This window comes from Ciconia boyciana, chromosome 10 (genome assembly GCF_034638445.1).
Source record: "Ciconia boyciana chromosome 10, ASM3463844v1, whole genome shotgun sequence".
NCBI lineage: Eukaryota > Metazoa > Chordata > Aves > Ciconiiformes > Ciconiidae > Ciconia > Ciconia boyciana.
Window position 1 is genome coordinate 22,954,527 of NC_132943.1, and position 24,468 is coordinate 22,978,994.

A 24,468-nucleotide genomic window follows, 5' to 3' on the forward strand; every position below is an offset into this window, starting at 1 on the left:
TACCTCACAGCTAAATTACACTTACTGTGTAATGTGCTCCCAATGATGTAACTGGATTTCTGCCACAGCCCTTAACAAGACTGAACAGCTCAGATTAGGCACTCCTGCGTAGGAAACCCGATGGTCATTTGGGGTTGGGTTTGTGGGTTTTATTCCTGAACAAAGGCTAAGTTCAGCATAACAACAAAAAATTGAATTTGGCCTCAAGCCAAACATCCCCCACCCTTCCTATTTCAAGAGGCCCCGGCCGCTCTCCCGCCGGGGCCCCAGCGGAGCTCCGCCTGGGCGCGGCAGCACACCGCCCGGCCCGCCAGCGCGGGAGGAGGCGCGGAGGGAGGGGAGGAGGCGCGGAGGGAGGGGAGGAGGCGCGGAGGGAGGGGAGGAGGCGCGGAGGGAGGGGAGGAGGCGCGGGCAGTGCCGACCACATCTGTTAGTTCATCGAGTTTGTGTCGCCTGCCAGGTAGGTCGCATCGGGCTCCTCACCAATTCAGGGACCAGCTCCAGGGAAAGAACTGTCGAAGGACAAGTTTCTTCCTGTGATTCGAACTTATTTAGAGTATTTTTTAATTTGAAAGTGGTAGGATACTGCAATTAAGATTCGGCTAGATACAATTTTCAAGTTATTCCAGATCAAAAATACGATACATCCCATCTAGTTTAAACAACACAACAAAAACCACAGGACTTAAAACTGTAATTTACCGAGTAAGCGAGGGTTTCACAGGTTTTAGGTTTACCGACTGTACAGGGGTTTGGTTTAACGATCGTCCACGGCAACACAGATGTTACCTTGTACCAGAGAAAACTAAGACGCGAGGAAAAGCTGCAACTACCACATGTTCCAACGACTCGGAGCACTCCGCTCTCCTTCACAAAACGTTCACAAACGCCAGGCCGTTGGCGTGGCCGAGGCTGTACAACCGCGCCACCCGCAAGACACGACGGCCAGAGCGGGGAAAGCGCGGGCGAGCCCAGCCCCTGCGCCCACACAGCGCGCTGCCACCCGCGGCCGCCCCGGGGGCGGGGCTAGGGCAGGCGGGAGAGCGGGCGGCCCCTCCACGTGCAGCGCCGCAGCCAATCGCGATCGCTGCGGGAGCGCGAGACACCACCCGCGTTGCCACGGCGGCGCGCGGACTCGCCGGAGCGGCGCGCCGCGGCCGGCAGCCATGAGCGCGGTGCTGGACGTGCTGTGGGAGGACAGAGATGTCCGCTTCGACATCTCCCCGCAGTGAGTGTCGTTGCCCTGCCCTCCCCTTACAGCAGGGCTTTCGGACCAGTCCGGCCTTGTCAGTAGGCGCAGCGCTGCCTCCCAGTTGGCTGAGCGCGGCCGCCATTAGTGGCGCGGCGCATGCTGGGGCCTTCCCAGTGTGGCGGTGCGGGGGGAGCGTGTTTTCCTGGCAGGGCGGGAAAAGGGTTGTGTGGCCGCTGAGACTCAGGCGGGCTGGCCGGGGGTTTTTGGTAGGTGGAATCTAGTCACCGTTTCCAATCTATAACAGAAAAGGAAAGAAAAAAAAAAGTTGCATACTGGAGGACTGAGGGAAGGGTGTTCTTTTCCCAGCCGCCTGTAGCGTTACCTGGCGCTGAGAAGTAAAAACAAACTCAAGGTGTGTGTCTTAGGGGACCGTACCAGTCACTGCTAACAAGGACTCGGTGTCCCTGCCGTGGTGTTGGCGTCCTGAGCTCAGGGAAAAGGGCAGTGGCTGTGCAGCCTCTGAGGGGCCAGAGCTGAAGGGCTGTCACGTCCATCCTCGTGGAGGCAGTGCTTCCTCACTCCTGTGGGCCTTGACCTCTGATGAGCTGTCAGCCTTATCTGAGACATAAAACCTTTGTTCTGGTTTCTGTCGCAAAACCCTGCGTAGCTTTTGCAATATGGAGTTACAAATTAGCAGCTGGTTGGTGATGATTTTGGGGGTAGAGGCTGAAAGTGTACTATCGTGCTTCATCTCCCTCCTACTCAGTTGACCCTACTGAGAACATCCCCTGTCCCTCAGGCATACTGCCTGCAAGTAATTTTAGAAACATGAAATTACATCTTGGATGGTTAAGTAGTTCTGTCGTATTTTCTTGTCGAATTGTCATGTAGACAGAGCCTGCTTCCATATTTTCTTTAATGCTAATGTTACTATTCTTGCTATCTCCTGTCTAATATCTTTTGTGCTGTTCTAGTGATGTATTGTTCAGTCCATATCTAGTGTCTCGATCCTGGTCTCCAGTAGTATCTCATGGAATTCCCCTCCCGATAATGCATTTTGTTTCTGTCATGCCAATAATTTTGGCCAAGAGTTTTGGCTGCTTTACACATACAATTAAAATACAGCAAAATTTCGCACTACATCTGCTGTTAGGTAATTAAGTGGTTAGACCAGTTAAATCAAGCAAAATACCAAAAAAAAAAAAGAAACCACCTTTGTGGAAAATTTAGCGAATTTAGCGGAGCATTTCACATGTCGGTATACATCTGATATTTCTTTTGCTGGCATCTATTCTTTCCTGAGCCTAGCTCCACTCCTTCACTCCTTATGACCTAAAAGTACAGCAAAAGGCAACAAACTTCATCCATTAAAAATTATGTGAATGAAACTTTTTTGGTTTTCCCTCCCATTTTCACACACTTTCCTCCCTATTTTGGGGTATAGTTTGCTTGGTCACACTTGCTACATAATTACTTATTTACTGTTATAATTCAATAATTAAAGTATTAATATTTTTCATATGCCAGGTGTAATGATAACAATTTCAGGTACATGATGTTGATTTGTGTGTGTATGCACATGTGGATTTTTCATTTTATGATGTACTAAGCAAAAAAAGGAGAAAGGAAAGCAAAGTGGGGAAATAGAAATGGCCTTCTTTTGGAGGATAAATCTAATCTATTTTTAATTAGGTAATTTTTTTCTTCTTTTTTTTTCTTTTAGACAAATGAAAATGAGACCTGGAGAGGTCCTTATAGACTGCTTAGAGTCTGTTGAAGATACCAAAGGAAACAATGGAGACAGAGGTAACTGCATACTCAGGGAGATTGTAAGCTTTCTGATATTTAACCTGTGTAGGTTCACAAAAGCCCTGTCTGGTTTCCATTGAACTCAGTATCAATGGTCTGTTGCAGAAAATATATCCTGCCTATTTCACAGATCTGTCTCCCCTTGGAGTATGTTCAAATAGGATCTCTTTGTTCAAAGTTGTAGGAAGGTGATAATCTTGTCTCAGAATTTGTTTAGAATTGAAAGCCTTGTAAGAATAATCCATTTATAAACGTTGTGGTGATCTTTTGCTGTAATCCTGTTTAATGCTTAGTTTTTCCTAACCTGGTTTAAAATGAATCAGTAAGGAATATATATGTAGCGTGCAAGGGCATGAAACCGCCAGCACGCTGAGATGACCCTTCCTGGGGTTGGATGCGCTGCTGTACAGGGTACAGAATTGAAGAAATTTGCATGTGACATAAAGGGGTGAGGTTATTAATGAAGACAGCTGCGATAGTTAACTCACTACCTTCCTCTTCTCCTCCCCAGAGCAGTTCTGCACTGATTGGGTCTCCACATTTTTACCATAGGCAGGTGGATGTGAAATCAGTAACTGGTTTTGGTTTGGTTTTGAGGAATGCTGGTATATATTAGAGGTTGTTTCATTTGTTCCTTGCTGGATTTTCTCTCCTAGCATTCAAAAAAAAAAAAAGTGTTTAGTGATTTTTCTGCTCGGGTATCCTGTGCTTTTCTTCTTTTTCCTATCAAGGGGAAGGAATATTCTGGTGTTTCAAAAATAGAGGTACATATGTACCACAGAATGGAACATTTAATTTAATGGAAGTTATTCAAATTAAAAATATCTACACTCTTTATTTCCAGGTAGACTGCTTGTGACAAATTTGCGGATTATTTGGCGCTCATTGTCATTGCCCAGAGTCAATCTCTGTAAGTATCATCTCCTGTTAAACAACTGCAAATTTTGTGCTTCCTTTGTGGTGGCATGCTATTCTTTCACAATAGTATTGATTACAGTACAGAATAGTAAGTATAGTTCTGTTGCTCTGTAAAGTCTGAAATACACTGTTACTAATGAATCTATTTGTAATATAGGAACTGTTATAATAATTCATAGCAAAATATTAATACTCAATGTTAGTTTCTCAGACTAGAAGTTGAAGAGTACTTCAGACATACTTTTCATTTGGCCTATGTGGGATTCATTCATTTTTCTAGAAAGAAACAAAAGTTTGAGTTTATTCACACCTTGCTTTACTTGTACCTCTTGTTGCCACCTGTTTATTCACATTCTGTATTGTCCTACAGTTTTTATTCCCCACAAGTACCTGCCTTTCCAAATTTACTCTTGTAAGCTTTGAATAAGCTTCTAATTTTAACTGTATGAGTAGCTAGCAGGTCTACTCATATTTGATTTAATTTGCTGTAACAAGGGCAGGATGCACTTACTTTGTACCCAAATTATTTCCGGTGCTTAGTTCCCAACAGCCAGTCCATATTGAAAATCTGTATTCTGTTCATAATGGATATAAACTTATGCCCTCTGCCTGCTTACTGTTCTGCATTTGCTGTCTCGTACATGCACACACATACAAGTGCGCACACATACACTGCTACATTTATGTGTCTTTATAAAATTAAAAAAAAATTGTTTGCTTGTGTGTTTAAGTTTTAGAATAGACCTTTTTAGAGGAGATCACAAAGAAACTTATGGAGTAGTTCAGTCCTAAAGAAGCTCAAGGAAGTCTAACCTATGGCTTTTAGAGTTTAAAATACTCTCCAGCTTTCAAGATAATGCATTATTTCTTACATTAAGGGACTATATGGACAAAAAAATATATTTTATTGGATGCCATTTTTGACCATTGCTGTTTCTTTTAGTTTTAGAAAATTTCTCATAAGCAACCTAGGAAATAGTCTTATTCTGGTATTTTCATAAGTATTAATTCCATAGAGACTGAATATTCTTATCTACATAACTGCTGCCACATTTGAGCTTTTGGAGAAGCAGAATCTTCCCAAAGCAAATTCTAGTTCTCATTTGATTTTTTTTTTTTTTTTTTGGAACCTGGCTGTGCTACTATTGGTATCAGTAGCAGGATTGTCATTGACATTCAGATTTAGCCCAGCACCATTTGTGCATCTGTTTGTTTTAGGAAGAACGGCTGGGATTGTTTCTGTTTTTATTTTGTATCAGAGCACTACTGTAGAGGACGCAAAGAGAAATTTTTAACTGTTTTTCCTCCTCTTCTTTTTGTTTCTTCTCCACTTATACTTTCCATTTTGCTGCTTTTTTTCTTTTTCATCTTCTTAGCTCTTCTTCTACAAAGTATTATATTGATGTAGAAAGTTTTATTTATAAGGGTAAAATTTACAGGCAACATCATCGTGAAACAGACCTTCTTGAGGCAACAGTCAAATGCTGAAACAAAGGAAATTCTGATTCCCAAGGTCCTTTCCAGCTTAAATTAGTCTTTGATTTTATGATGAGGGCCCAGACCATTAACCACAATGTGTAATTCTCACAAATAGCATCCAAAGCTGTGCTACAAAATTCAATATTGTACTTTGTAATTTTGACTATTATTTTTTCTTGTTCTCAAAACTGTTCTTTTTTTTTTCTCCCCTAACTTTTAGCTGTTGGTTACAACTGCATTATAAATATAACTACAAGAAGTGCCAACTCAGTAAGTTTCAAAAAATACTTATTAAAATAACAAAAGAAACTGTAATTCATTGTTTATACTTACTGCACTATATCAACAATAATCTGAAAGTTTACTTGTAAGAACAGTAATAGAATACTGTAATTATGTAATTACAGTATTGGAAGTTTAGTTTTAAAAGTTGAGAGAGTTTTACATTTCTGTAGGAGTATGTTTTTAGTCAGTTTCCTAAGGCAGTAAAACTCATGTAAGTACGCTGTCTGGTGATTCTTCTCCCCTCAAGGTAAGTCAAGCACATCTTGGTTTGTTGTGTCTAAATTTAACAAAGGTCTAGAGAGGCGCCAATTTTGTGCAAGAAAGCTCTCAAATACATAGCCTGAATTACATGCAACTATGAAGCCATTTGTTTGGCTTGCAGCAAAGAACTAGCAGGGAGATTATGTAGGTTCCCCGTGCAGCCACATGGTAACAAAGCCAAAAATACTGTTTCAGTCATGATATTGCAAATGTATAGCAGGCAGGCTTCATTAGTTCTACTATTGATGAAACTGCTAGTTTATCCAAAAAAACTGACTTCAGTTGAAGACAGCATTAGATCAGTGGTAGAATAAGGATTACACCTTCAGATATACTATTTAGAACAAGAATTTAGAAAATACGTCAAGATTATTTATTGCCTGTACAGTCAAGCTACTGTATTGTCAAAATGTTAAATTTCACTTTTCCCTTACAGAAATTACGAGGGCAGACAGAAGCTCTGTATATATTGACTAAATGTAACAATACACGGTTTGAGTTCATATTTACCAATGTCGTCCCCGGGAGTCCCAGACTCTTCACTTCAGTTATTGCTGTACACAGGTAGCATACTTAAATTCGTGTTTGTTCATTTACAAAATTCAGTGAATCCAATATGTGGGATCACTACTGCTGATGGACCGAGTATATAACTGCCCATATTTAACATTCAGAAAACTTTCCCAAAAGAGGAGAACACAATCTCTGGAAGGAAGGGAGAGAATGATCACAAATTCTAGTAAATCACTGTGCATAATGAAAATTAATGTGTATTAATACCAGTCATTGATCACAGTTTATACACCTTGTGTGTATAAACTATCTGAACAAATAAAAGTACAAAAGAGCTAATTTCAGTGAGCATTTTCTATCTATAATTTCTGACTATAATAATTTCCCATAATTTTGGACCATGTCATGGAAATGAAGAGTTAAATCCTGGTCAGACTCTAATTGACTACAAAAGAGTGGATGTTTCCCACCTAAAGATAAGTCATCTGAATGAATGTGTGCATAATATATTACCATAGGTTTCTATTTAAGAGCTATGGAATACTGACGTACGTATCTTGGATGTTTGTGACTTAACCGGCACTGAAAAATAGAGGATTCTTGATGTCATACTGTGTATAACAATGGGGCCCAGAAGACTTACGCCTTGCAATAGAGGCTGGGAGATTACTATCTTAAGGAAAAAAAAGAAATAGTATGCACATGAACAATACAGGAGATCAAAACAGATGTCAAAAAAGCCCTTTTAAGTTTAAAGATAACTTCATTAAGGAAAGCTGAAATATAATGGTTTACGTTGATGAAGTTTTAATAGTGCTCTCATTTTTGTGCAACGTGGTGATAAGAAGAGTTGAAAATATATAACATTTCATATTGGTGCTAAAACAAACAGTAAAGATAATAGAAGACACTGAAATGGTAACATGTATTTTTTATTTTTTGCAGAGCTTATGAAACTTCTAAAATGTATCGTGATCTGAAGCTGAGAAGTGCATTGATTCAAAACAAGCAACTGAGATTGTTACCACAAGAACAAATATATGATAAAATCAATGGAGTTTGGAACTTATCAAGTGACCAGGTATAGTGAAAAATGAGACTACATTGACTACAGCAAAGTTAAAATGTTTTGGCTTTCACCTAGCAATTGTACTATAGTTTCGTAACCTCAAAGGAATTACCCTTAATTCAGTTCATCAGCTGATGCATGCGGAGAAGCTGATGCCATATATTTGCTGCTCAGTACAACAAAGTCTCTTTTTGGCAACCTGAAGTCTACATGACTCAGCTAATATGCAAGGAACTAGATAGACAGTTCCTGTTAAAAAGATATATTTATGAGTCTAAAGCTCTGTATCATCCTGAAAGACAATCATGTTGTTTCCAGAGTGCTCTGCTGAATATTTGTATGTTTACTTGCAGCTTTTGACTACAGTGTAAGACTACAGTGTCTTTTGATTACTGGAAATTGAAAATGTTGGAATAGGAATCTATGTCTTAAAACATGGGAAAATAAAGACTTTAAGGAAAAAATAGAAAACATTTCTATTATTTTACAGGGCATTAGTAGCAAGTATTTCCCAGAGCCATGAAACAAAATGGGAGCTGTTATTTCTGTGTGTGCAATTTTAGTCCAGAATGGAAATAGGATCCATCCTGACAAGCTAAAAAGTTCTTTCCTCTACATTCCCTTGGCACACATCTCCACAATTGCCTAAGTTTAACCCACATGCCATTATACTTACGCCATATGCCAATTCTAGATCTGTACAGTTAAGAACACTCTCAGATGCTTCATGTACTCCCATGCGGTCTGCTGTGCTGTGATTTGATCCTGTTTTGCTGCAGTAATAAGTACTCCCAGCTATTTTCACTACTTGGGTGCTGTATCCTTTAAAGATTGGATCTTGCTTCCTTGCAATCAATAGAAGCATTTCAACTGGTTTTGGTGGGAAAGGGTCAGGCTTTTATGGAATTAAATATGAAGCTATATCTTGGTTGTGTTTAAATGGATAGCAGTAATCATCATATTTGGAAAAAAGGCTCTATACTTCAAAGCAGTTCTAACATACCTTTTCTTTAACAGGGAAATTTGGGAACGTTTTTTATTACTAACGTGAGAATAGTTTGGCATGCAAATATGAATGACAGCTTTAATGTCAGCATACCATATCTGCAAATTGTAAGTATCTTAAAACAACCATTTTCAAAATGAAATGGCATTAAGTTCAAGTCTTCAGTTAAAACTCCCAGCTCACCTAAATTAGTATTTCATATCCCACAGTCAGGGAGGAATTTAGTCTTACCAGCATCAACCACAGGGTAGATTTTTTTTTTTTTCCTGTCCAGATTAACTGGGGGCTTTCACGGGCAGGTACAGATGTTAAAAATGGCTTGTATTTCCAATTTTCAAACTATTTACTGTGATGCTTCATGCCACCTGCATACACTGGGATTAATGATCTGTGAACCTGATATTCAGAAATGAACTGTTACCACTGTTACCACTTCTGATAAAAACACTTTTCCCTGAGGTTCAGGGGTTCAGATTTGTAATGGTAAATGGGAGGGAATGCTGGTAGCCAAGCTTCCAGAACCACTAACTGTAATTAGGGGGGGGAAGAAAAAAAGTTAAAGCAGATTTTTATCAAGCAATTCCAAAATTTTTAACAAACAGTTTTTACTTCTTTACCATTAGCGTTCAATAAAAATAAGAGACTCAAAGTTTGGCTTGGCACTTGTGATAGAGAGTTCTCAGCAGGTAAGAAGCTTTAATAGCCTTTTTTCATTGTTTACATTTTTATGTACAATAGTTCTCTAATTCTGAAATGTTACAGGGCTACCTCTAAGGTACTTAAAGTGTTCCTTGTGTGTGACGTTTTGAATACAACTTTAAAAAAGTCCTCTTTGCACTGCTTAAAATGTCTGTATCTTAAGGTCACTATGGATACCCTGAGTTACGGTTTCTCTAAGCGAAGCAACAATAGGCCAGCATGACTAGTTAAAGTAAAATAACTGTTAAAAACAGTGTCTTCTGACAGAGTATCTTCAGGATCTAATTACTTGTATACTTAATTAAGAACACTATTTTTAATTTTTTTCACTTGTGTATCTGTTTTGCTGTAAGAGACAAAATTCTTTTTCTTCAATTTGACCTTAATAAAAAATGCTTTTAATGGTGATTTTTTTTTTAAAGTTCAACTAACTTTATTTAGTGTATCTGAAAGCTTCTTTAATAACATCAAGATCTAAAAGACTAAAAATTTTCTGAGTAGCTAGCAATGAATCATTGGTATCACTTCTGAATTTCTCCCACCCTTGTTTGCTTTTGTTTTTCTGTGTAAGAAGCTTGTTCCCCATTTATATAATGGGCTAACAGTTAAAAGCTTATTTACCTCATAGAGAAACATTGTCATTGGGTTTATTTCACCCATGGTTTAAGTGGCAGAATGAAAACAAGATAATACCAAAATACGCATAACATTTTATCAGCAAACTGAAATGTGTTATCATTAAACTGCAAATCCCTATCAAGGGGAAAAAGTTGTTTAAATAATAAGCAACACTAATAAATATTTGTCTTCTTTTTTCTCTGTTATATAAGAGTGGAGGATATGTACTTGGTTTTAAAGTAGACCCTGTGGAGAAACTACAGGAGGCAGTGAAAGAAATTAATTCACTTCACAGAGTTTATTCAGCTAACCCTATATTTGGAGTGGATTATGAAATGGAAGAAAAGGTACTCCACTCATTTATTTTAAATTAGATACACTATTGTGTTAACAGCAGTAATAAAAATATATTAAACATATTAGATACATGGGTTTACTTACTTCAGTATTTTCATCTGCAGCCTCAACCTCTTGAAGACCTAACAGTGGAGCAGGTTCAAGATGATGTGGAAATAGAATCTGATGAACATACAGATGCTTTTGTGGTAAGCTGCTCCACAGAAAACTAAACAATAAAATAATTCTTGTTTGGTTATTCAAATGTAAGCAATGTACAGCTGTAATCCCCTATTAAAGATAAGCTAGAACTGAACTTTCTATATTTAAAACACACCTACACGCCTTTTATTCAAAATCCTGATTACTACAGGAATTTATCCTGTGTATGGATTTTTAACTTAAGAACAAACTATTATTCAAAATAAATAGTAGTAGATATTTAAAGTAATAGTCTTATGTAGTTTCTCAACACATTAGGATCAGGAATAGCTTGAAAACCAGCAGTATAATATAATAAAACACATTATATTAAAACAAGTCTTCCTTCTCTTGGAGCAGATTAATAGATGGTGATATCTGTACACTTAACATTCATCTAAGATTCAAACTTGAAAGATTTTTAGAAAGGTAGCAATAATTTTGAGCCACTCCTGATAATACCAGTGTAGAAAACTGTATTAGTATCTGTCTCCCAGTATTTCAGGAAAAATTACGTTTAAATGGATTAGGTTGCTTGATGACCTTCTTTCCAGGAATTTCCAAATTTACTGTGCAACCCAGTAACACCTGACTGCATGATTGACTGCACAGGTTTTCAAGGGCTAGCCTTGACACATTGACAATTGGCATGTTTTCTTAATTAATCTCTGAAATTTGGTAAATTAGCAGTGCTAGCACCAATCTTATTTCCACCTTCTTTCTTTTGCTATAATTTACTGATGCAGATAAGCTCTTACCTCTTCTTCTCCCTCCTTTTTCCTCACTTCTTGCCTTTTTTTGTTTTCATTTTTGCACATTTTTAGTCATTCTTCAACATAGTTGAAGACCTACCTTTTCCTTAAAGGTAGATTCTGTTTGCTCTATTGGTGCCTTTGTCACCTGGATTAAATAACTGTGCTTTGCATATTCTAAAACAAAAACTGGAAGCTGCAAATGATTAGAAGGTGGTTGCTATAGGAGACATAGATCATCCAGGACCCAAGGAGTGGCTCCACACCAATATTCCATGGCACTTGATGACTGCAGTGCTGTTCTGTAGAGTCTTGATAGCTTGAGATCCACCTGAGCAGGAAAACACTTTCTTTGCTGCCCCTTGCCAGTCCATAGGGGCAGCTGAAGCACGATCAGGCTCTTTTTGGTAAATATGAAGATCTAGAGCCTGCTGGTCCAGAGACTTCCAGAGCTGTGGATGTTTTCAGAGATCTGATTTCCTGAAGAGTTTGAGCCTTAATTTCCACACACACAGAATGGGAAAGATTGTGTCTCTTTCCCAGATCTCTGTCTGAGAGTAGAAAAATTTGGTCACTTGTTCAGTTCCTCTGTGTTAATTTCTTAGATTGAGTATGTTAACTGAATTTTGATATTACTTACACATTTTAAGTTAGTTTTTTAAATTGAATAATAAATGCTGCTGCCCGTGAGACAGCAAATGCTAGGATGCTGTCAGTTTGCCTTCGTATTAACATTTTATTTCCTATAAAGTATTTGTCAGTGTAACAAATGTAATATGAAAACTTTACCATTAAAAATCTTTGTTTATTATGATGGAAAATTCAAAGATTGGTATTTAATGAAAAATAACATAATCACCAACTCCCGTTAGACCCCTTTTTTATTTCAGCACAGAAAAAACTGATCTTGTTTACAAAACAAAAATAAAAACCATACAGACTGGTTTGGTGAAGAGAATTTACCAAATAGTTTCGACCCCAAGGAATTATTAGCAGATTTCTTTTTAGATTTTTTTTGTTTTTCAAGGTTGTGAGTTCTTTTTTTCTTTCTTTTGCAGGCTTACTTTGCTGATGAAAACAAGGTAAGAACATCTTTTTTCATACTATCAAATTCAAGTTGTTAAAATGGGATAATAAAATTAAAAAGTACCTTCTGCTTTATTTTATTTTCTCTCCTATCTTGTGCATTCAAAAAAGCAACATGACCGGGAGCCTGTTTTTTCAGAAGAACTAGGACTTGCAATAGAGAAGCTAAAGGACGGATTCACGCTCCAGGGACTCTGGGAAGTAATGACCTAACTGAGATTGGCACGCGTTTGTTTCCTAAGCAAGGAAGGACTCCCCGTTCTTACGGGGCTTGGGAGATCTGTAGAAGATAATTTAGAAATACCAAGAGTAGTAGAGAAAGAACACGCCAAAGCTAAAGATCAGGCACATATTAGATAATATGCCCTCAGGATATGTCCTAAAGGAAAGATTATTCAACACCCTCGTACGTGTAAAAGCTTTGTATTTACTACATCGTTTCTGTGAGTAGGGGGAGGGCAACCGGTATCTAATAGGAGAAGGGGCGGGGCTCCAGCCGCTGGTGGAAGCCCTGCCCCCTGCAGGCAGTCACGTGTTGCAGAAGTCCCGCCCCGCTTCTGGTCACATGGTGTACGGGCCCGAGGAGTCCCTCCTCGCTGTCTGTCAGGCCGTGAGGAAATGGGAGGCCCTCCACGCTACATGGCGCCTGGCATTGTATTTCAGCCGCCGTTATGTAAAATGTCATATCCCACGTTTTCGTACTGCTTTGCGATTGGCTCACTGCGGGTGTTGACACAGTCGTACCCCAGGTGTTTTCAGGTGTGTGACTGGCAGGATCAGCTACCCCATTCTCCTTCCCCCAGAAGGTTGTCAGAGCAGGAAGCCCCCTCCCCTAACAACACAGGGTCTGCCATGGTGTTTCAGCTACTATTTTATGGCAGGTAGGCGCTGCTTTTTTTGCAACTTCATGACCCATGTGTTTACATACTGCCCTGTGATTGGCTGCCAGGACCAGCCACCGCCTGCCATTTTACCTGGAAGTATGTCGGAAAACGAAGCCTCCTCTTCCTACATACATGGAGATCACCATTTGCGATAGGGCAGTGTGTGGTATATAGTTTGATGCTCAATTTAAAGTATTCATGTATTTATACGCAGTGATGTACTTTCTTATAATGATTATATCTAAATCACATTTTCATAACTTGTTTAATGTTGTGCAACACAGAAATATCATCATATGCAGAACATGTTTTAGCTAGCCGTGTTGGCTGTGTCATTGCAGCAGTGCTGTGTTACTGATAACTATGACAAAAAGCAATACTGTTCCAAATACTAGTTTTCATGTCTCATAATTTTGTTAAATGTTCAGCACATATCATTCCAGGTACATAACTGTAATCCAGATATCCTCATATGTTTTTTTTCTTTTTTTTTTTTTTTTCTTTTTACTAGAGCACTTTTTATAAGGAATGATCTAGAAAAAAATGCACACACAAATAGCTTCTGTGTCTGAGTCATTAGACCTTTATGATGTTATGTGTTAGAGAGAAATGAGTCATTTATTGTTTAAAGGAAGATGCAGCTGTTACGTTTTCTAGTGAGATAAGACCTCTGCGCTATTTTCTATAAGTGGAAAAAGTCAAATGAGCTCTCCTCTCAGCTGTTGTTTTAGCAGCTGACTGTTATAGTAAAGTAACTGTGGTGTGAATATAATTGTCGGTTGTAGAAAATCTTTCAAGGTATATATTTTAATGAAATACTACCTATATTGAAAAGCAATCATTATTTCAATAAACTTTGATAATGTTATACCTCATTGTAGATCTTGTATTCAAATAGTTGTGTTTTGATCTAGTTTCCGTTACGTTCAAAGAACATTTTACCATATGGGTAAAAAGCATTCTCTATATGCGTAAAATACAGTCCATAAAAATGCGTAAAATCAAGGTACATTAAACAACTTAAAATTTCAAATTTGGTTTGGATCTCTATTACCACCTTTGATAAAAACGTAGACGTACCCAGTCTAAATTGTGAAACCTTTAACATATGCATAATTTTTCTAAATTCACATTCACTTTTCAAACTACTTGTCTGATTTGGGGCTTTTTTAGTTTAAATTCAGATTTGTTTTAGGTTTTTAAAATTACACATCCATTAAATAAAGTCAATATGGTGGATTACATGTTTTTCACTCTCTGTTCTACCTTTCCTATGTACTGTTTTCGGTTTAGTTTAACAGCAGTTAACACCATTTCTAGTACAGTCGAATTTAAAAGGATTGATAATGTCTACAGATTGTCTGAAATGAAGAATGCTGTTTATTGGGGGGGTGGAGACTTCATTTTAAATTATTTTTAAAAGCAGAACTTTAACTGAATAATGTATATTTTATGTCTAAACAGTAGGGTTTTGTTTACAAATAAATAGAACCAAATGGATATTAAGAAGAAGCTCAAAATGAATTTAAAAGTCTTAATATCTGAAGAAATCGTGGATGTGATATGGGTATGTAAAGAAATAATCTTAGAGCATAGATAATTGATGCAAAGTTCTGGAGTTTTTTAATATCTTTATGACTGCAGCAATGAGATGTATTAAGCAACTCTGAAAAAGTGAACAGTAGTCGCAGCTGACAACTTTATTAATAAATATTTCTATTTCAGAATATTTGGTAACATGTATATTTACAATTTGGCTCATAGCTGTCTCGCTGAGGGTCAGATTCTGCTGTCCTTACTCATGTCAAATAATTTCTTACATTGCACGTAATCTCATTGATTCAACGTGGAGAATGATGGCAAAACCTGACTGTAGTGACTAAAAGCAACAGTTGCTTCTTTCAGTCTTTGACAGCTGCGAGAGCAACTCTTTTTTCCAAACCATCCATCCTAAATTCCGACCTGTAAGAGTACGTACCTATATTTAGCTAGCAAGATTAAGTTGCAGAGGCTTCAGGCAGGGCAAAGCACATTGGTCTGCCTTTTTTACAGACAGACCTTTGGGCAGACAACAGCTAAAGCTTTCTGCTCCCTCCCCTTTCCCAAGTATTTGCGAAATGGATTCCCAAAGAGAACTCACTGAAGAGCTCAGACTTTACCAATCCACCCTTCTTCAGGATGGCCTCAAGGAACTCCTTGAAGAGAAAAAGTTTATAGATTGCTCTCTAAAAGCTGGTGACAGAAGCCTGCCTTGCCACAGATTGATTCTGTCAGCATGTAGCCCTTATTTTCGTGAGTATTTCTTATCCGAGCAAAATGAAGAGAAAAAGAAGGAGGTAGTTTTGGAGAATGTTGACCCCAACATCCTGGATATGATTGTCAAATACCTTTATTCAGCAAGTATTGATCTTAATGATTCTAACGTGCAAGATATTTTTGCTTTGGCCAGTCGCTTTCAGATCCCTTCTGTATTCACTGTGTGTGTCTCCTATCTTCAGAAGAGGCTTGCTGTTGGTAACTGTCTGGCTATCCTTCGATTGGGTGTTCTGCTTGATTGCCCAAGACTTGCATTTTCTGCCCGTGATTTTGTTTCAGATCATTTTGTGCAGATCTGCAAAGAAGAGGACTTCATGCAGCTTGCCCCGCATGAACTTATCTCAGTTATTTCACCTGACAGCTTAAACGTAGAGAAGGAAGAGCTGGTATTTGAAGCAGTAATGAGATGGGTGCGAACAGACAAGGAGAACAGAGTAAAGAGCCTGGGGGAAATTTTTGACTGCATACGTTTTCGTCTTATGCCAGAAAAATATTTCAAAGAACATGTTGAGAAGGATGATATAATTAAAAGCAACTCAGAGCTTCAGAAAAAAGTGAAGATTATTAAGGATGCTTTTGCTGGAAAACTGCCTGACTCTAGCAAAAGTACAGAAAAGTCAACCAAAGGGGAGGTGAATGGCGATGTAGGAGACGAAGATTTATTGCCTGGCTACCTAAATGACCTTCCCAGGCACGGCATGTTTGTCAAAGACCTAATTCTTCTAGTTAATGACACTGCTGCAGTAGCTTATGATCCTCTTGAAAACGAATGCTACCTAGCAGCCCTGGCAGAACAGATTCCCAGAAATCATTCCAGTATAGTCACCAAACAAAATCAGGTCTACATTGTTGGGGGACTGTATGTGGAAGAGGAGAACAAGGATCAGCCTTTCCAGTCGTACTTCTTCCAGGTATAAGCTTTATAATTGTTGATGCGGTAATAGGTGCTTATAAGAGTTACTGAAAAGTATTCTGAGTCTATGCAAGTGAGTTGTCTAGTCTCTCTACGGTCAATGGAGAGAAGTAGCTATAGAGAGCTATTCCTGTCTTGGAGAGATAAATGAAACCAGGGGACTTGCATCTTCTCTTTCAAGATCAAGCTCCTGGTGAGATCTCAGAAAAGATTAAAAGGATTAGTATATTATATCTAGGCACCGGCTTTCATTGTTTGAGGCCCAGATTTTTCATGGTACAGATGCCTAAATTTAATAATATTTTTGTAAAATACCTTTTGTCAATTTCTGTTAACTTCCATGAAAGCTGAGTGCTTAGCTGCTTTAGATGTAATGAGATGTCTTTCTTTTTTCACATCTGAAGTGTTTTTACTACAGCAGGACTATGCATATCTTAAATGCCACTTTTGTCACTAAAATTCCAGAAGTCCTTTTGTCACATCTACATTTGAAAACCTGAGGGCATTCTAAAATGCGTAATTTAGAGGTAGAAGGTTGTTTTCTTGGCAAACTGTCAGTGTGAGTACACTAAATACCATGTTTCAACCGAGAGGGTAATTTTATTACCTTTGTAAATCTGTATAAATATAAGGCCAATTAATAGAAACTGTAACTTCCACAACATATTTCAGAAAAATGAGCAAAAATACAATTTGGCATGCTAACAGCATAGACAGTTCTGGTGTGTTTTTAGCTACCTGGCTACATGCTTTGGGAGATATTTAAACTATCTCATGGTGAATTATGCAATATGCTGCTGGCTGTGTCCTGTCTTTAAGCACATTGGCCTGAAAGAGTGAAAGTAGGTCCTGTTTCAGTATGAAATAAAGCAGAGTGATAAGCAGTGATAGAATTTTAAAGCCTTCAGATATTAAAAAATGCAAATATTCAGTGTTTATAGGAGTATGGCTCACTGTGATTTCACACACAAAGAGTTGGTTTCAGGCATTTGTTATATTTATGAGAGGGAAGACTTAGTTTGCTAGAGAGGGATTAAGTCTGTTTCATTTCCTTAGGTAGGTGTAAAACACTAATCACTGAAGTGCAAAACTTGTTACAGAAATATTCTTCTAATGGAAGTACTGTGTTGATGTCATAATGTATATAATCCAGAACTGAATAGTCTAAGTCTCAGGCTACTAGAAAGGGGCCTCTGAAAAACTTAACCTCAAGATTTATATTAAAAATTGATGAGGTTTTCAGAATCCTACTTCATAGGTCTACATCCATTTCCCGAAATCCTGCTCTCTCACTTGTCATCTTTAAGTTTGCTTGCTGCTGCTACTGCCTATAGTTAAAATACTTGTCTGCGTTACCCGTGTGGCTGTTGTTCCCTCTAAAATGTTAATGTGGTGCCAAACCGATTTTCACTTACTGATCTCCCTTTCTCCACCAGTGAAGCACCTGTTACCATTTCATTTGGTAGCTAGCAACCCAGGAGAAAACAAGGCTGCCACTGGCTCAAAAATGCATGACTAGTTTATGCCCTATCATCAGCAGATATGTCATCTTCAAGACTGATTCACTAAGCACGCTGTGATCTGTGATGGGTACATCTTCTCCTCATTACACCACCCCGATCCAGCTACTGGGGCAATCCATGTCCATGAACTAAATTTCACTGTTGCAATAAAACTTCCTGTCCAATAGGGGTGGTCTGTCAAATTTGGGAGATGCATTTTAGCATGGAGACCTTGACTGTGGAACATACTTCTGGAAAAAGGATGTTACTGAGCTAAGCCCAGATCTGATTACTTTGAACTTTCTCTTGCTTTCTAACAAATGCCTTTACACTTGTGCAAACTCACATTTTACCTTCCCTTCTGGTACATTGTGAAGCAAATCTATATGCAATCAAAGAGAGAAAATACTCTTTTTGAATGTTAGAGAGCATTCAGGTTCAATTGTAAGTTCTCAGATCAAAACAAAAATGAAGCACCACAGTTCTAGGAAAATACTTTTTTGTTTTGTTTGTTTTTTCTTCTGTCCTCCTGCTGCTTCTTCTTAGGTGTTTTCAGCATACTGGATGTGAATTGAGACAGCCATGGGAGTACTTCAGTAGGGATGACATTAATATTATTGCCAATGGAGCTGCACTGCCTGCCTTTTTTGCTAAGGAGTGAAGTCTTTATTCATTGTGCCTTCAGAGATCTCAGGAGCTTTTGAGGGTATTTGTGATGAAGCACCACCTGTTTTGCTCTAGGGATTGCAGAAGAAACATCTGTGCCATTTGCCATGTAATATTTCCTGATCATTAAGAGGAACAGTGTGAGGATGTCTGGCATCTCTCACTGTAGCGATGAGCACAACTGGCTAAATGTGAGATGGCAGGAGTGTCTGCTCCCTTCAGGCAGGAAGAACAACTTGTTCTTTCCAACATGTGATAGGGAACCGGGAGAGTGAGGGACCTTTAAACAAGGAAGAAGAGCTTAATAAAGGGGCAAAGAAACTCTGTGAGGATGAGTGAAGGTGAGCAGATGCAGAGAGAGCTGTGTGGCGTTGACTCTGCTAGGTCTTAGCACCATGAAGCATGGGTGGGTAGAAGTCATCATTCGTTAGCTGCACTGAGGGAAGGGTAGGTTGTTCAGGCAAGCAGATGAGCTGTTAAGAGACACTGAGTGCAATTAGATTAATTTTGTGGAACAATGTTCGTTGTGTGGATTTTTACTATTTGCCTTTCCTAACACTTCCTGTTCTGATGCTCTTTCAGCTGGATAGCATTGCCGCTGAGTGGGTTGCCCTTCCTCCACTGCCGTCAGCCAGGTGTCTCTTTGGGCTGGGAGAGTCAGACAACAAGATCTATGTAATTGCAGGCAAGGACCTTCGCACTGAGGAGTCTCTAGATTCAGTATTGTGCTATGATCCTGTGTATGTGTAAAATTTAATTATGTCCACTGAGGACATGTAAATAGTCCATTGTTAGTTGAAAGGGCCTAACAGTGATATTCTTCTTGTTCCAGGGCAATGAAATGGGGGGAGATCAAAAAACTACCCATCAAAGTATATGGCCATGCTACTGTCTCAAACAATGGATTGATATATTGTCTTGGCGGAAAAACTGATGATAAGTGAGTCTCTAAGTCTTTTCATGACAATTTATAACATTATTTGGTTGGTCCTTTATATGTCCTCACTCTCAGAAATCAGGGTTTCCCTTTTTTACATCTCTGGATTAAGATTGCTAACAATTTGGCAGAGGGGAACACCTTATGGTATATAGGATATCTTTTTCATGATAAGGTAAAATTGCATATAAATTATAATCCCAACTAGTTATTTTAATTACCATACTTATTTCCAAGGCAAATCTTACTTACATTGCATATAAATTGTAATCCCAACTAGTTATTTTAATGACCATACTTATTTCCAAGGCAAATTTTACTTACATTGCAGGCACTACTAATATATAGCTATGAGGACCCTCACTGAAAGTATTATTTCCTTCCAGATAGAAATACTTAGGTGCCATGGAATTACTGTGCCAGTTTTTCAAATTTTCTGACCTGTGATGCCCATTATACCTTAACGGGTATAACATTAGGAAAATCAAGGTTTTCACTCACACTGAGCATGTGGTGGTAATTTTTCAGTGTTTGTATAGGGGACATTTAAGATACAAGCTTGTCAAATCAGCCAAAACAGCAGCATAATCTTTCTTTTATAACCTTTCTCATATATTCTTCCACAAACCCATCTGAATAGAATACGCTGGGACAGGACGTTGTCTTTCTCCTGTAAGGTACAGTGAAATTGCTACCCTGTGTAAGCAGCATTTCACATTTGATTTAGTTCTATGGATGTGATTAGTGCTTTGCAGACATGCAAAGATTCCCGGATTAGATAAAAGAAAGGATCTCATGGAGAGGAAAGAGGTGTTATACAGAAACCCTCACAATCATCCACCTCAACTAGGTCTCACTTGGAACAAGCCAAAAGTTCATTAGAAATGATCACAGGTTTTCTTTTTCCTCCCCAGGAAATGCACTAACAGACTGTTTGTATACAATCCCAAGAAAGGAGACTGGAGAGACCTGGCTCCAATGAAAGTGGCTCGCTCGATGTTTGGAACGGCTATCCATAAGGGCAAGATTGTCATTGCAGGTGGTGTCACTGAAGAAGGCCTTACCGCATCTGTTGAAGCTTTTGATCTGACCACCAATAAGTGAGTGCAATATTCAAGCTATTTTTAAGCAAGTGTTCTATCATCTAGGCTTTTAGGAGCTCTGAGGTAAGAGTCACAAAGGTGTTCACGCGCCTGTACTCCCACTGAGACACTTGGTCTACATTCACGTCTTCAGCAACAACAGCAGCAGCTTAAAGAGCCTGTATCTCTGGCCATTTTTCCTGCCCTCCCACACATTTTCTATGCTAGCATAGCTACATTGCAAACATGATCAAAGAGCTCATGTCGCAAAAATAACCCACCCTCTAACCTTTTTTTTTTTTTGGTAAGTCTGATTGCTTTCCCAATTTAGTTGACCACACAGCCACATAAACAGGTGTGCTGGCATAATACGGGAGAAGTGGAAGAGATGGGCAAGGGCCGCACAATCTAGTTGAAACAGCACTGGCACTAAATGTGAAACCCCAGCAAGAGAAATCAGGTGCCTGAACAGGACTAGCTGAATGTCCTTCGGGTACGTGGCCTTGTGATGTCTTGCTGTTCACTTACCTTGTCACAGTAAGTACCATTTGCCGCTAGTTAGTGACAGGCAGATAATTCTGCTTACTTATTTAATATGAAAACTCCAGGAAGACTTTCAATTTTAAGTGCATGCTCTGAAATGTTATAAAGTTATGAGAAAAGAGAGTAAGTCATACCTGGAATTAGCTCACTTATTTGGTCCAGATACTTTCCAGTGTTCTTCCTCACAGCCAGAATCTTTTGTAGTCAGCATCCCTCAAATGTTCATGATTTTCCCAGAGTTTATCCCCTCTGTATCTGTGTCTTTCTACTCTTAATTTTCAGTTTTGTTACTTTTGTTACTTTTCCTTCCTATCATCTTATTTACAACCTTTCATTTAAAACAGTATCAGTAAAGCTTTATTATGACAGCTCAAACTTGTAAGTGGCCCTGGATACACCTTTATTTTATTGATAAGCACTTCTATTGTATACAAACACATTTGGCTGTGCTGTGTTCACTGACAGGTGGCATTGACAGGAGGCATCAACCTCACAACAAAAGCTTTAACTTATATGTATGCTATCCCAAAGAGACTTGCTTATAAAATTAACAATGCAAATTGTGAATTATGCAAGAAGTAATTCTGTGAGGGAACTTTGGACTTTACACCTTCTATAGAAATTAAAGGAAAGTAAAGGTCATTTTGTTGCCATAATGTTTGGCACATTCTTCTCTTACATTGTTCAGAAACACATGCAGCTTGTGGTCTGAAAAATCTGCAGGTTCTTGTCTTGGTTTACTCTGTTTTGTTAGTCAAGTCACACAAGCGAGAGCGACAAATTAGTCTATTAGTTTTGATGTTGACATTATCCAGAAGTGGGATGTCTCTCTGTTTTATATGTTCATAGGTGTGAATTGGCAGAAAATTTGAAATTATTGAAAATTTGAAATTATTGAAAAATGCCCCTTTTTTTTTTTTTTAACTCAAATTACTATGTCAATGCCACTTGAAATGACTATGCATTTTGGAAACTATAGGGGAAAAAATGAGAGTAGCTGGGGAACAATACATGTATAAAGCATATTACTGATGATGGGACCGGGTGACCTGTAAGAAGTGGTCTCTGGGAAGAGATGTCATCACGGTGTAATTCCATCACTTAAGACTTGCAAGAAGTCCCTGTGGGGATGGAGACACTGAAACTCACTGCTGATAAATCTCAGAATTTTTTCTGTTTTACTAAACCATTCGCTCAAGTGGTCCTTGGTACCTGAATTTATGTCACCCACAGCTGTATTTTAGTGCATTCAGTTTAGAATATTTCTCATGTGCGTGTTTAACTTAGGTTTTTCTTTTCATCTTTAGGTGGGAGATTATGCCTGAATTTCCCCAAGAGAGAAGTTCCGTCAGTTTAGTCACCTTAAGCGGAGCTTTGTATGCTATTGGAGGCTTTGCAATGATTCAGCTTGAATCTAAAGAATTTGCACCCAGTGAAGTCACTGACATATGGAAGTAAGTTTAATTTTAATCATGCTTTCCTGGTGGAAAGCCGTATCTAAAATTGTGGTTTGTAGACACTGGAGGGTAAAATTAGTTTTCTGTTTAACTCTGGAAATGAACCATAGCACAGGTTGTAAAGCACTTGTTGACAGATAGAAGTGTTTGTCAGAAAATAACAAATAAACATGAGACTTGGATCTAATGACTACTTCCACCTACTAATAATTTGAACAGTCTGAGTCATGATCTTCAGATTCTTTTACTCTTTAAAAGAGTAAGTTACCATATCTCTTGGCAGATTTAGCCTTGTAAGTGTACCGTAAAAATATTCTCTGTTTCGTGACATTCTTATGCAGAAAAGCCTTTATACACAGAGGTTTGTACGTATTCATGTGTTAATAGTCAAATGAGTAATTGTTCCAAGAGAATCAGAAATCCCTGTCTCCTAGATGATTTTTTTTTTCTATATCATGGTAGCAGTGATGAAACATCGCATCTTCAGTTGCTAAGGTAAATTCAGGAGTTTTAACTGGCAGAAGGATAGGAAGGATTCCCAGAAAACACCTTTATATGTAAGAATCTGAAGGAATTCAGAAGGGATACTTAAGACAAGGAGGAAGCTTTTATAGGAGTAATTATAGCATGCCACAGGCCAGCAACAAGCTTTAGGGACCAGGAAAAGGACAACTCACATGCACAAGAACATCTTTCTGTTCTGTTCTAGAGGACAAAAGCAGCCTTTTATGGCATCCTTCAGCACGTGGTTGCTACAAGCCTTTGCAACACGTGGACTATCCTCCTTCTCATGTATGCGTGATGAAGCATCAAACTCAAATTTTAAGATGCTATGTTCTGGCCTTGTTTTGTTAAATGCAGGTATGATGATGAAAAGAAGGAATGGATTGGCATACTGAAAGAGATCCGATATGCTACTGGAGCCTCCTGCCTGGCTACGCGCTTAAACCTCTTCAAGTTATCAAAACTGTAAACAAAATGCTGGAAAATGTGATACAGTGAGGGAGTTGTTTCAATAGGCTCTTCAGGTTTTGTTGCATGCAAGTGTCCCCAGATTGTACAGAGCTTTGTAGCAGCATACTAGTTATACTGTTAACTGTTAAACAGTTCATCTGTCTGTCCAAGTCTTAAGGTATTTACTAGCTAACCAACAACAACTGAATTTTTGCCAGTGTTTAAAATCGTGCAGAATTCTAATTAATGTTGATTAGAATAAATGAAGATTTCAGAGAGAACTCCATTTTTCACTCTGTGAAATTGTCAATAAAACTAGTTAGACTTCCTTACACTCAGACAATCCAGGATATTGGTGGCTTATCCTTCAAACAATGCTCATGAATTAATTGTTAAGTTAAATACAACTAGTAGGTACCTAATTTTATTCTCACCCCCTTCAGCAATGTATGTAAATCCTGCATTCTTCAGCCATATCTTGAAAATATTTTCATTAGAGCCTTCTAAAAATAATTTAGCCTGGGATTGAAGTGCATATTGAAAACAAAAGTGGCCTAATACTCTGTGGCCTAAGAAATGCCAGTCTCAGCGAAAGCTGTACTAGTAGCCAGACGTGAGGAAGGAGAGAGAAATTCACAAGGTTAATAGCTCTACTGTTTCACCTACTATGTTTAGCCCTCAGGTAACAAGCTTTTTCCACTTTTTTATGCTTTTATATTTATTTCCAAAGCAAATATTTTATGGAAGTTTTTTCTCAGAGATCTGAGGCCATTAACAAGCATTCATGAAAAAGTCCTAGAACTGATCATCAGCAAATACCTATGGCAGAGAGGACTTTTCCATCTAATAAAGAGTTGATGCATTTTGATGTTGAAAATTTTAACAATTAAACTTTGTTTTTAAAACTATAAAAGTACCACTTGACGGTGTGTCTTTTCGTGATCAGCTCATCATCACCATCATATTGACAGGACACAGATTTCTTAGTAC

At 38.5% G+C, this 24,468-nt stretch overlaps 2 protein-coding genes across 4 annotated transcripts; both read left to right on the forward strand.

Moving 5' to 3' along the window:
- Window positions 1-1,080: 1,080 nt before the first annotated feature.
- BBS5 (Bardet-Biedl syndrome 5) lies at window positions 1,081-14,206 on the forward strand. The gene is made up of 12 exons (XM_072874783.1): window positions 1,081-1,228; window positions 2,916-2,998; window positions 3,846-3,911; window positions 5,619-5,668; window positions 6,381-6,508; window positions 7,403-7,538; window positions 8,544-8,639; window positions 9,156-9,218; window positions 10,062-10,196; window positions 10,311-10,394; window positions 12,197-12,220; window positions 12,336-14,206. The coding sequence occupies exons 1-12, from the start codon at window positions 1,167-1,169 to the stop codon at window positions 12,435-12,437; spliced, it is 1,029 nt and encodes a 342-aa protein (XP_072730884.1). The 5' UTR covers window positions 1,081-1,166; the 3' UTR covers window positions 12,438-14,206.
- KLHL41 (kelch like family member 41) lies at window positions 12,843-24,101 on the forward strand. 3 transcript variants are annotated; one of them, XM_072874780.1, is made up of 7 exons: window positions 12,843-12,916; window positions 15,240-16,335; window positions 19,088-19,245; window positions 19,338-19,445; window positions 20,357-20,542; window positions 22,375-22,521; window positions 23,386-24,101. In XM_072874780.1, exons 1-7 carry the CDS (start codon window positions 12,843-12,845, stop codon window positions 23,495-23,497), a joined length of 1,881 nt encoding a protein of 626 aa, XP_072730881.1. In that variant the 3' UTR covers window positions 23,498-24,101. The 3 variants fall into 3 exon arrangements, with proteins under 3 accessions (XP_072730881.1, XP_072730882.1, XP_072730883.1); XM_072874781.1 differs by lacking the exon at window positions 12,843-12,916 and adding an exon at window positions 14,577-14,675 and having other exon boundaries at window positions 15,216-16,335; XM_072874782.1 differs by lacking the exon at window positions 12,843-12,916 and having other exon boundaries at window positions 15,132-16,335.
- Window positions 24,102-24,468: the final 367 nt, after the last annotated feature.

Bases quoted from the DNA above. Each gene is read 5' to 3' on its own strand.
- BBS5 (XM_072874783.1), top strand. From the start codon at position 1,167: ATGAGCGCGGTGCTGGACGTGCTGTGGGAGGACAGAGATGTCCGCTTC. The intron at 1,229-2,915 runs GTGAGTGTCGTT...TTTTTCTTTTAG, and splicing joins CGCTTCGACATCTCCCCGCA to ACAAATGAAAATGAGACCTG. The intron at 10,395-12,196 runs GTAAGCTGCTCC...TTTCTTTTGCAG, and splicing joins AACATACAGATGCTTTTGTG to GCTTACTTTGCTGATGAAAA.
- KLHL41 (XM_072874780.1), top strand. From the start codon at position 12,843: ATGGGAGGCCCTCCACGCTACATGGCGCCTGGCATTGTATTTCAGCCG. The intron at 19,246-19,337 runs GTATGTGTAAAA...TTCTTGTTCCAG, and splicing joins GTATTGTGCTATGATCCTGT to GGCAATGAAATGGGGGGAGA. The intron at 19,446-20,356 runs GTGAGTCTCTAA...TTTCCTCCCCAG, and splicing joins GGCGGAAAAACTGATGATAA to GAAATGCACTAACAGACTGT.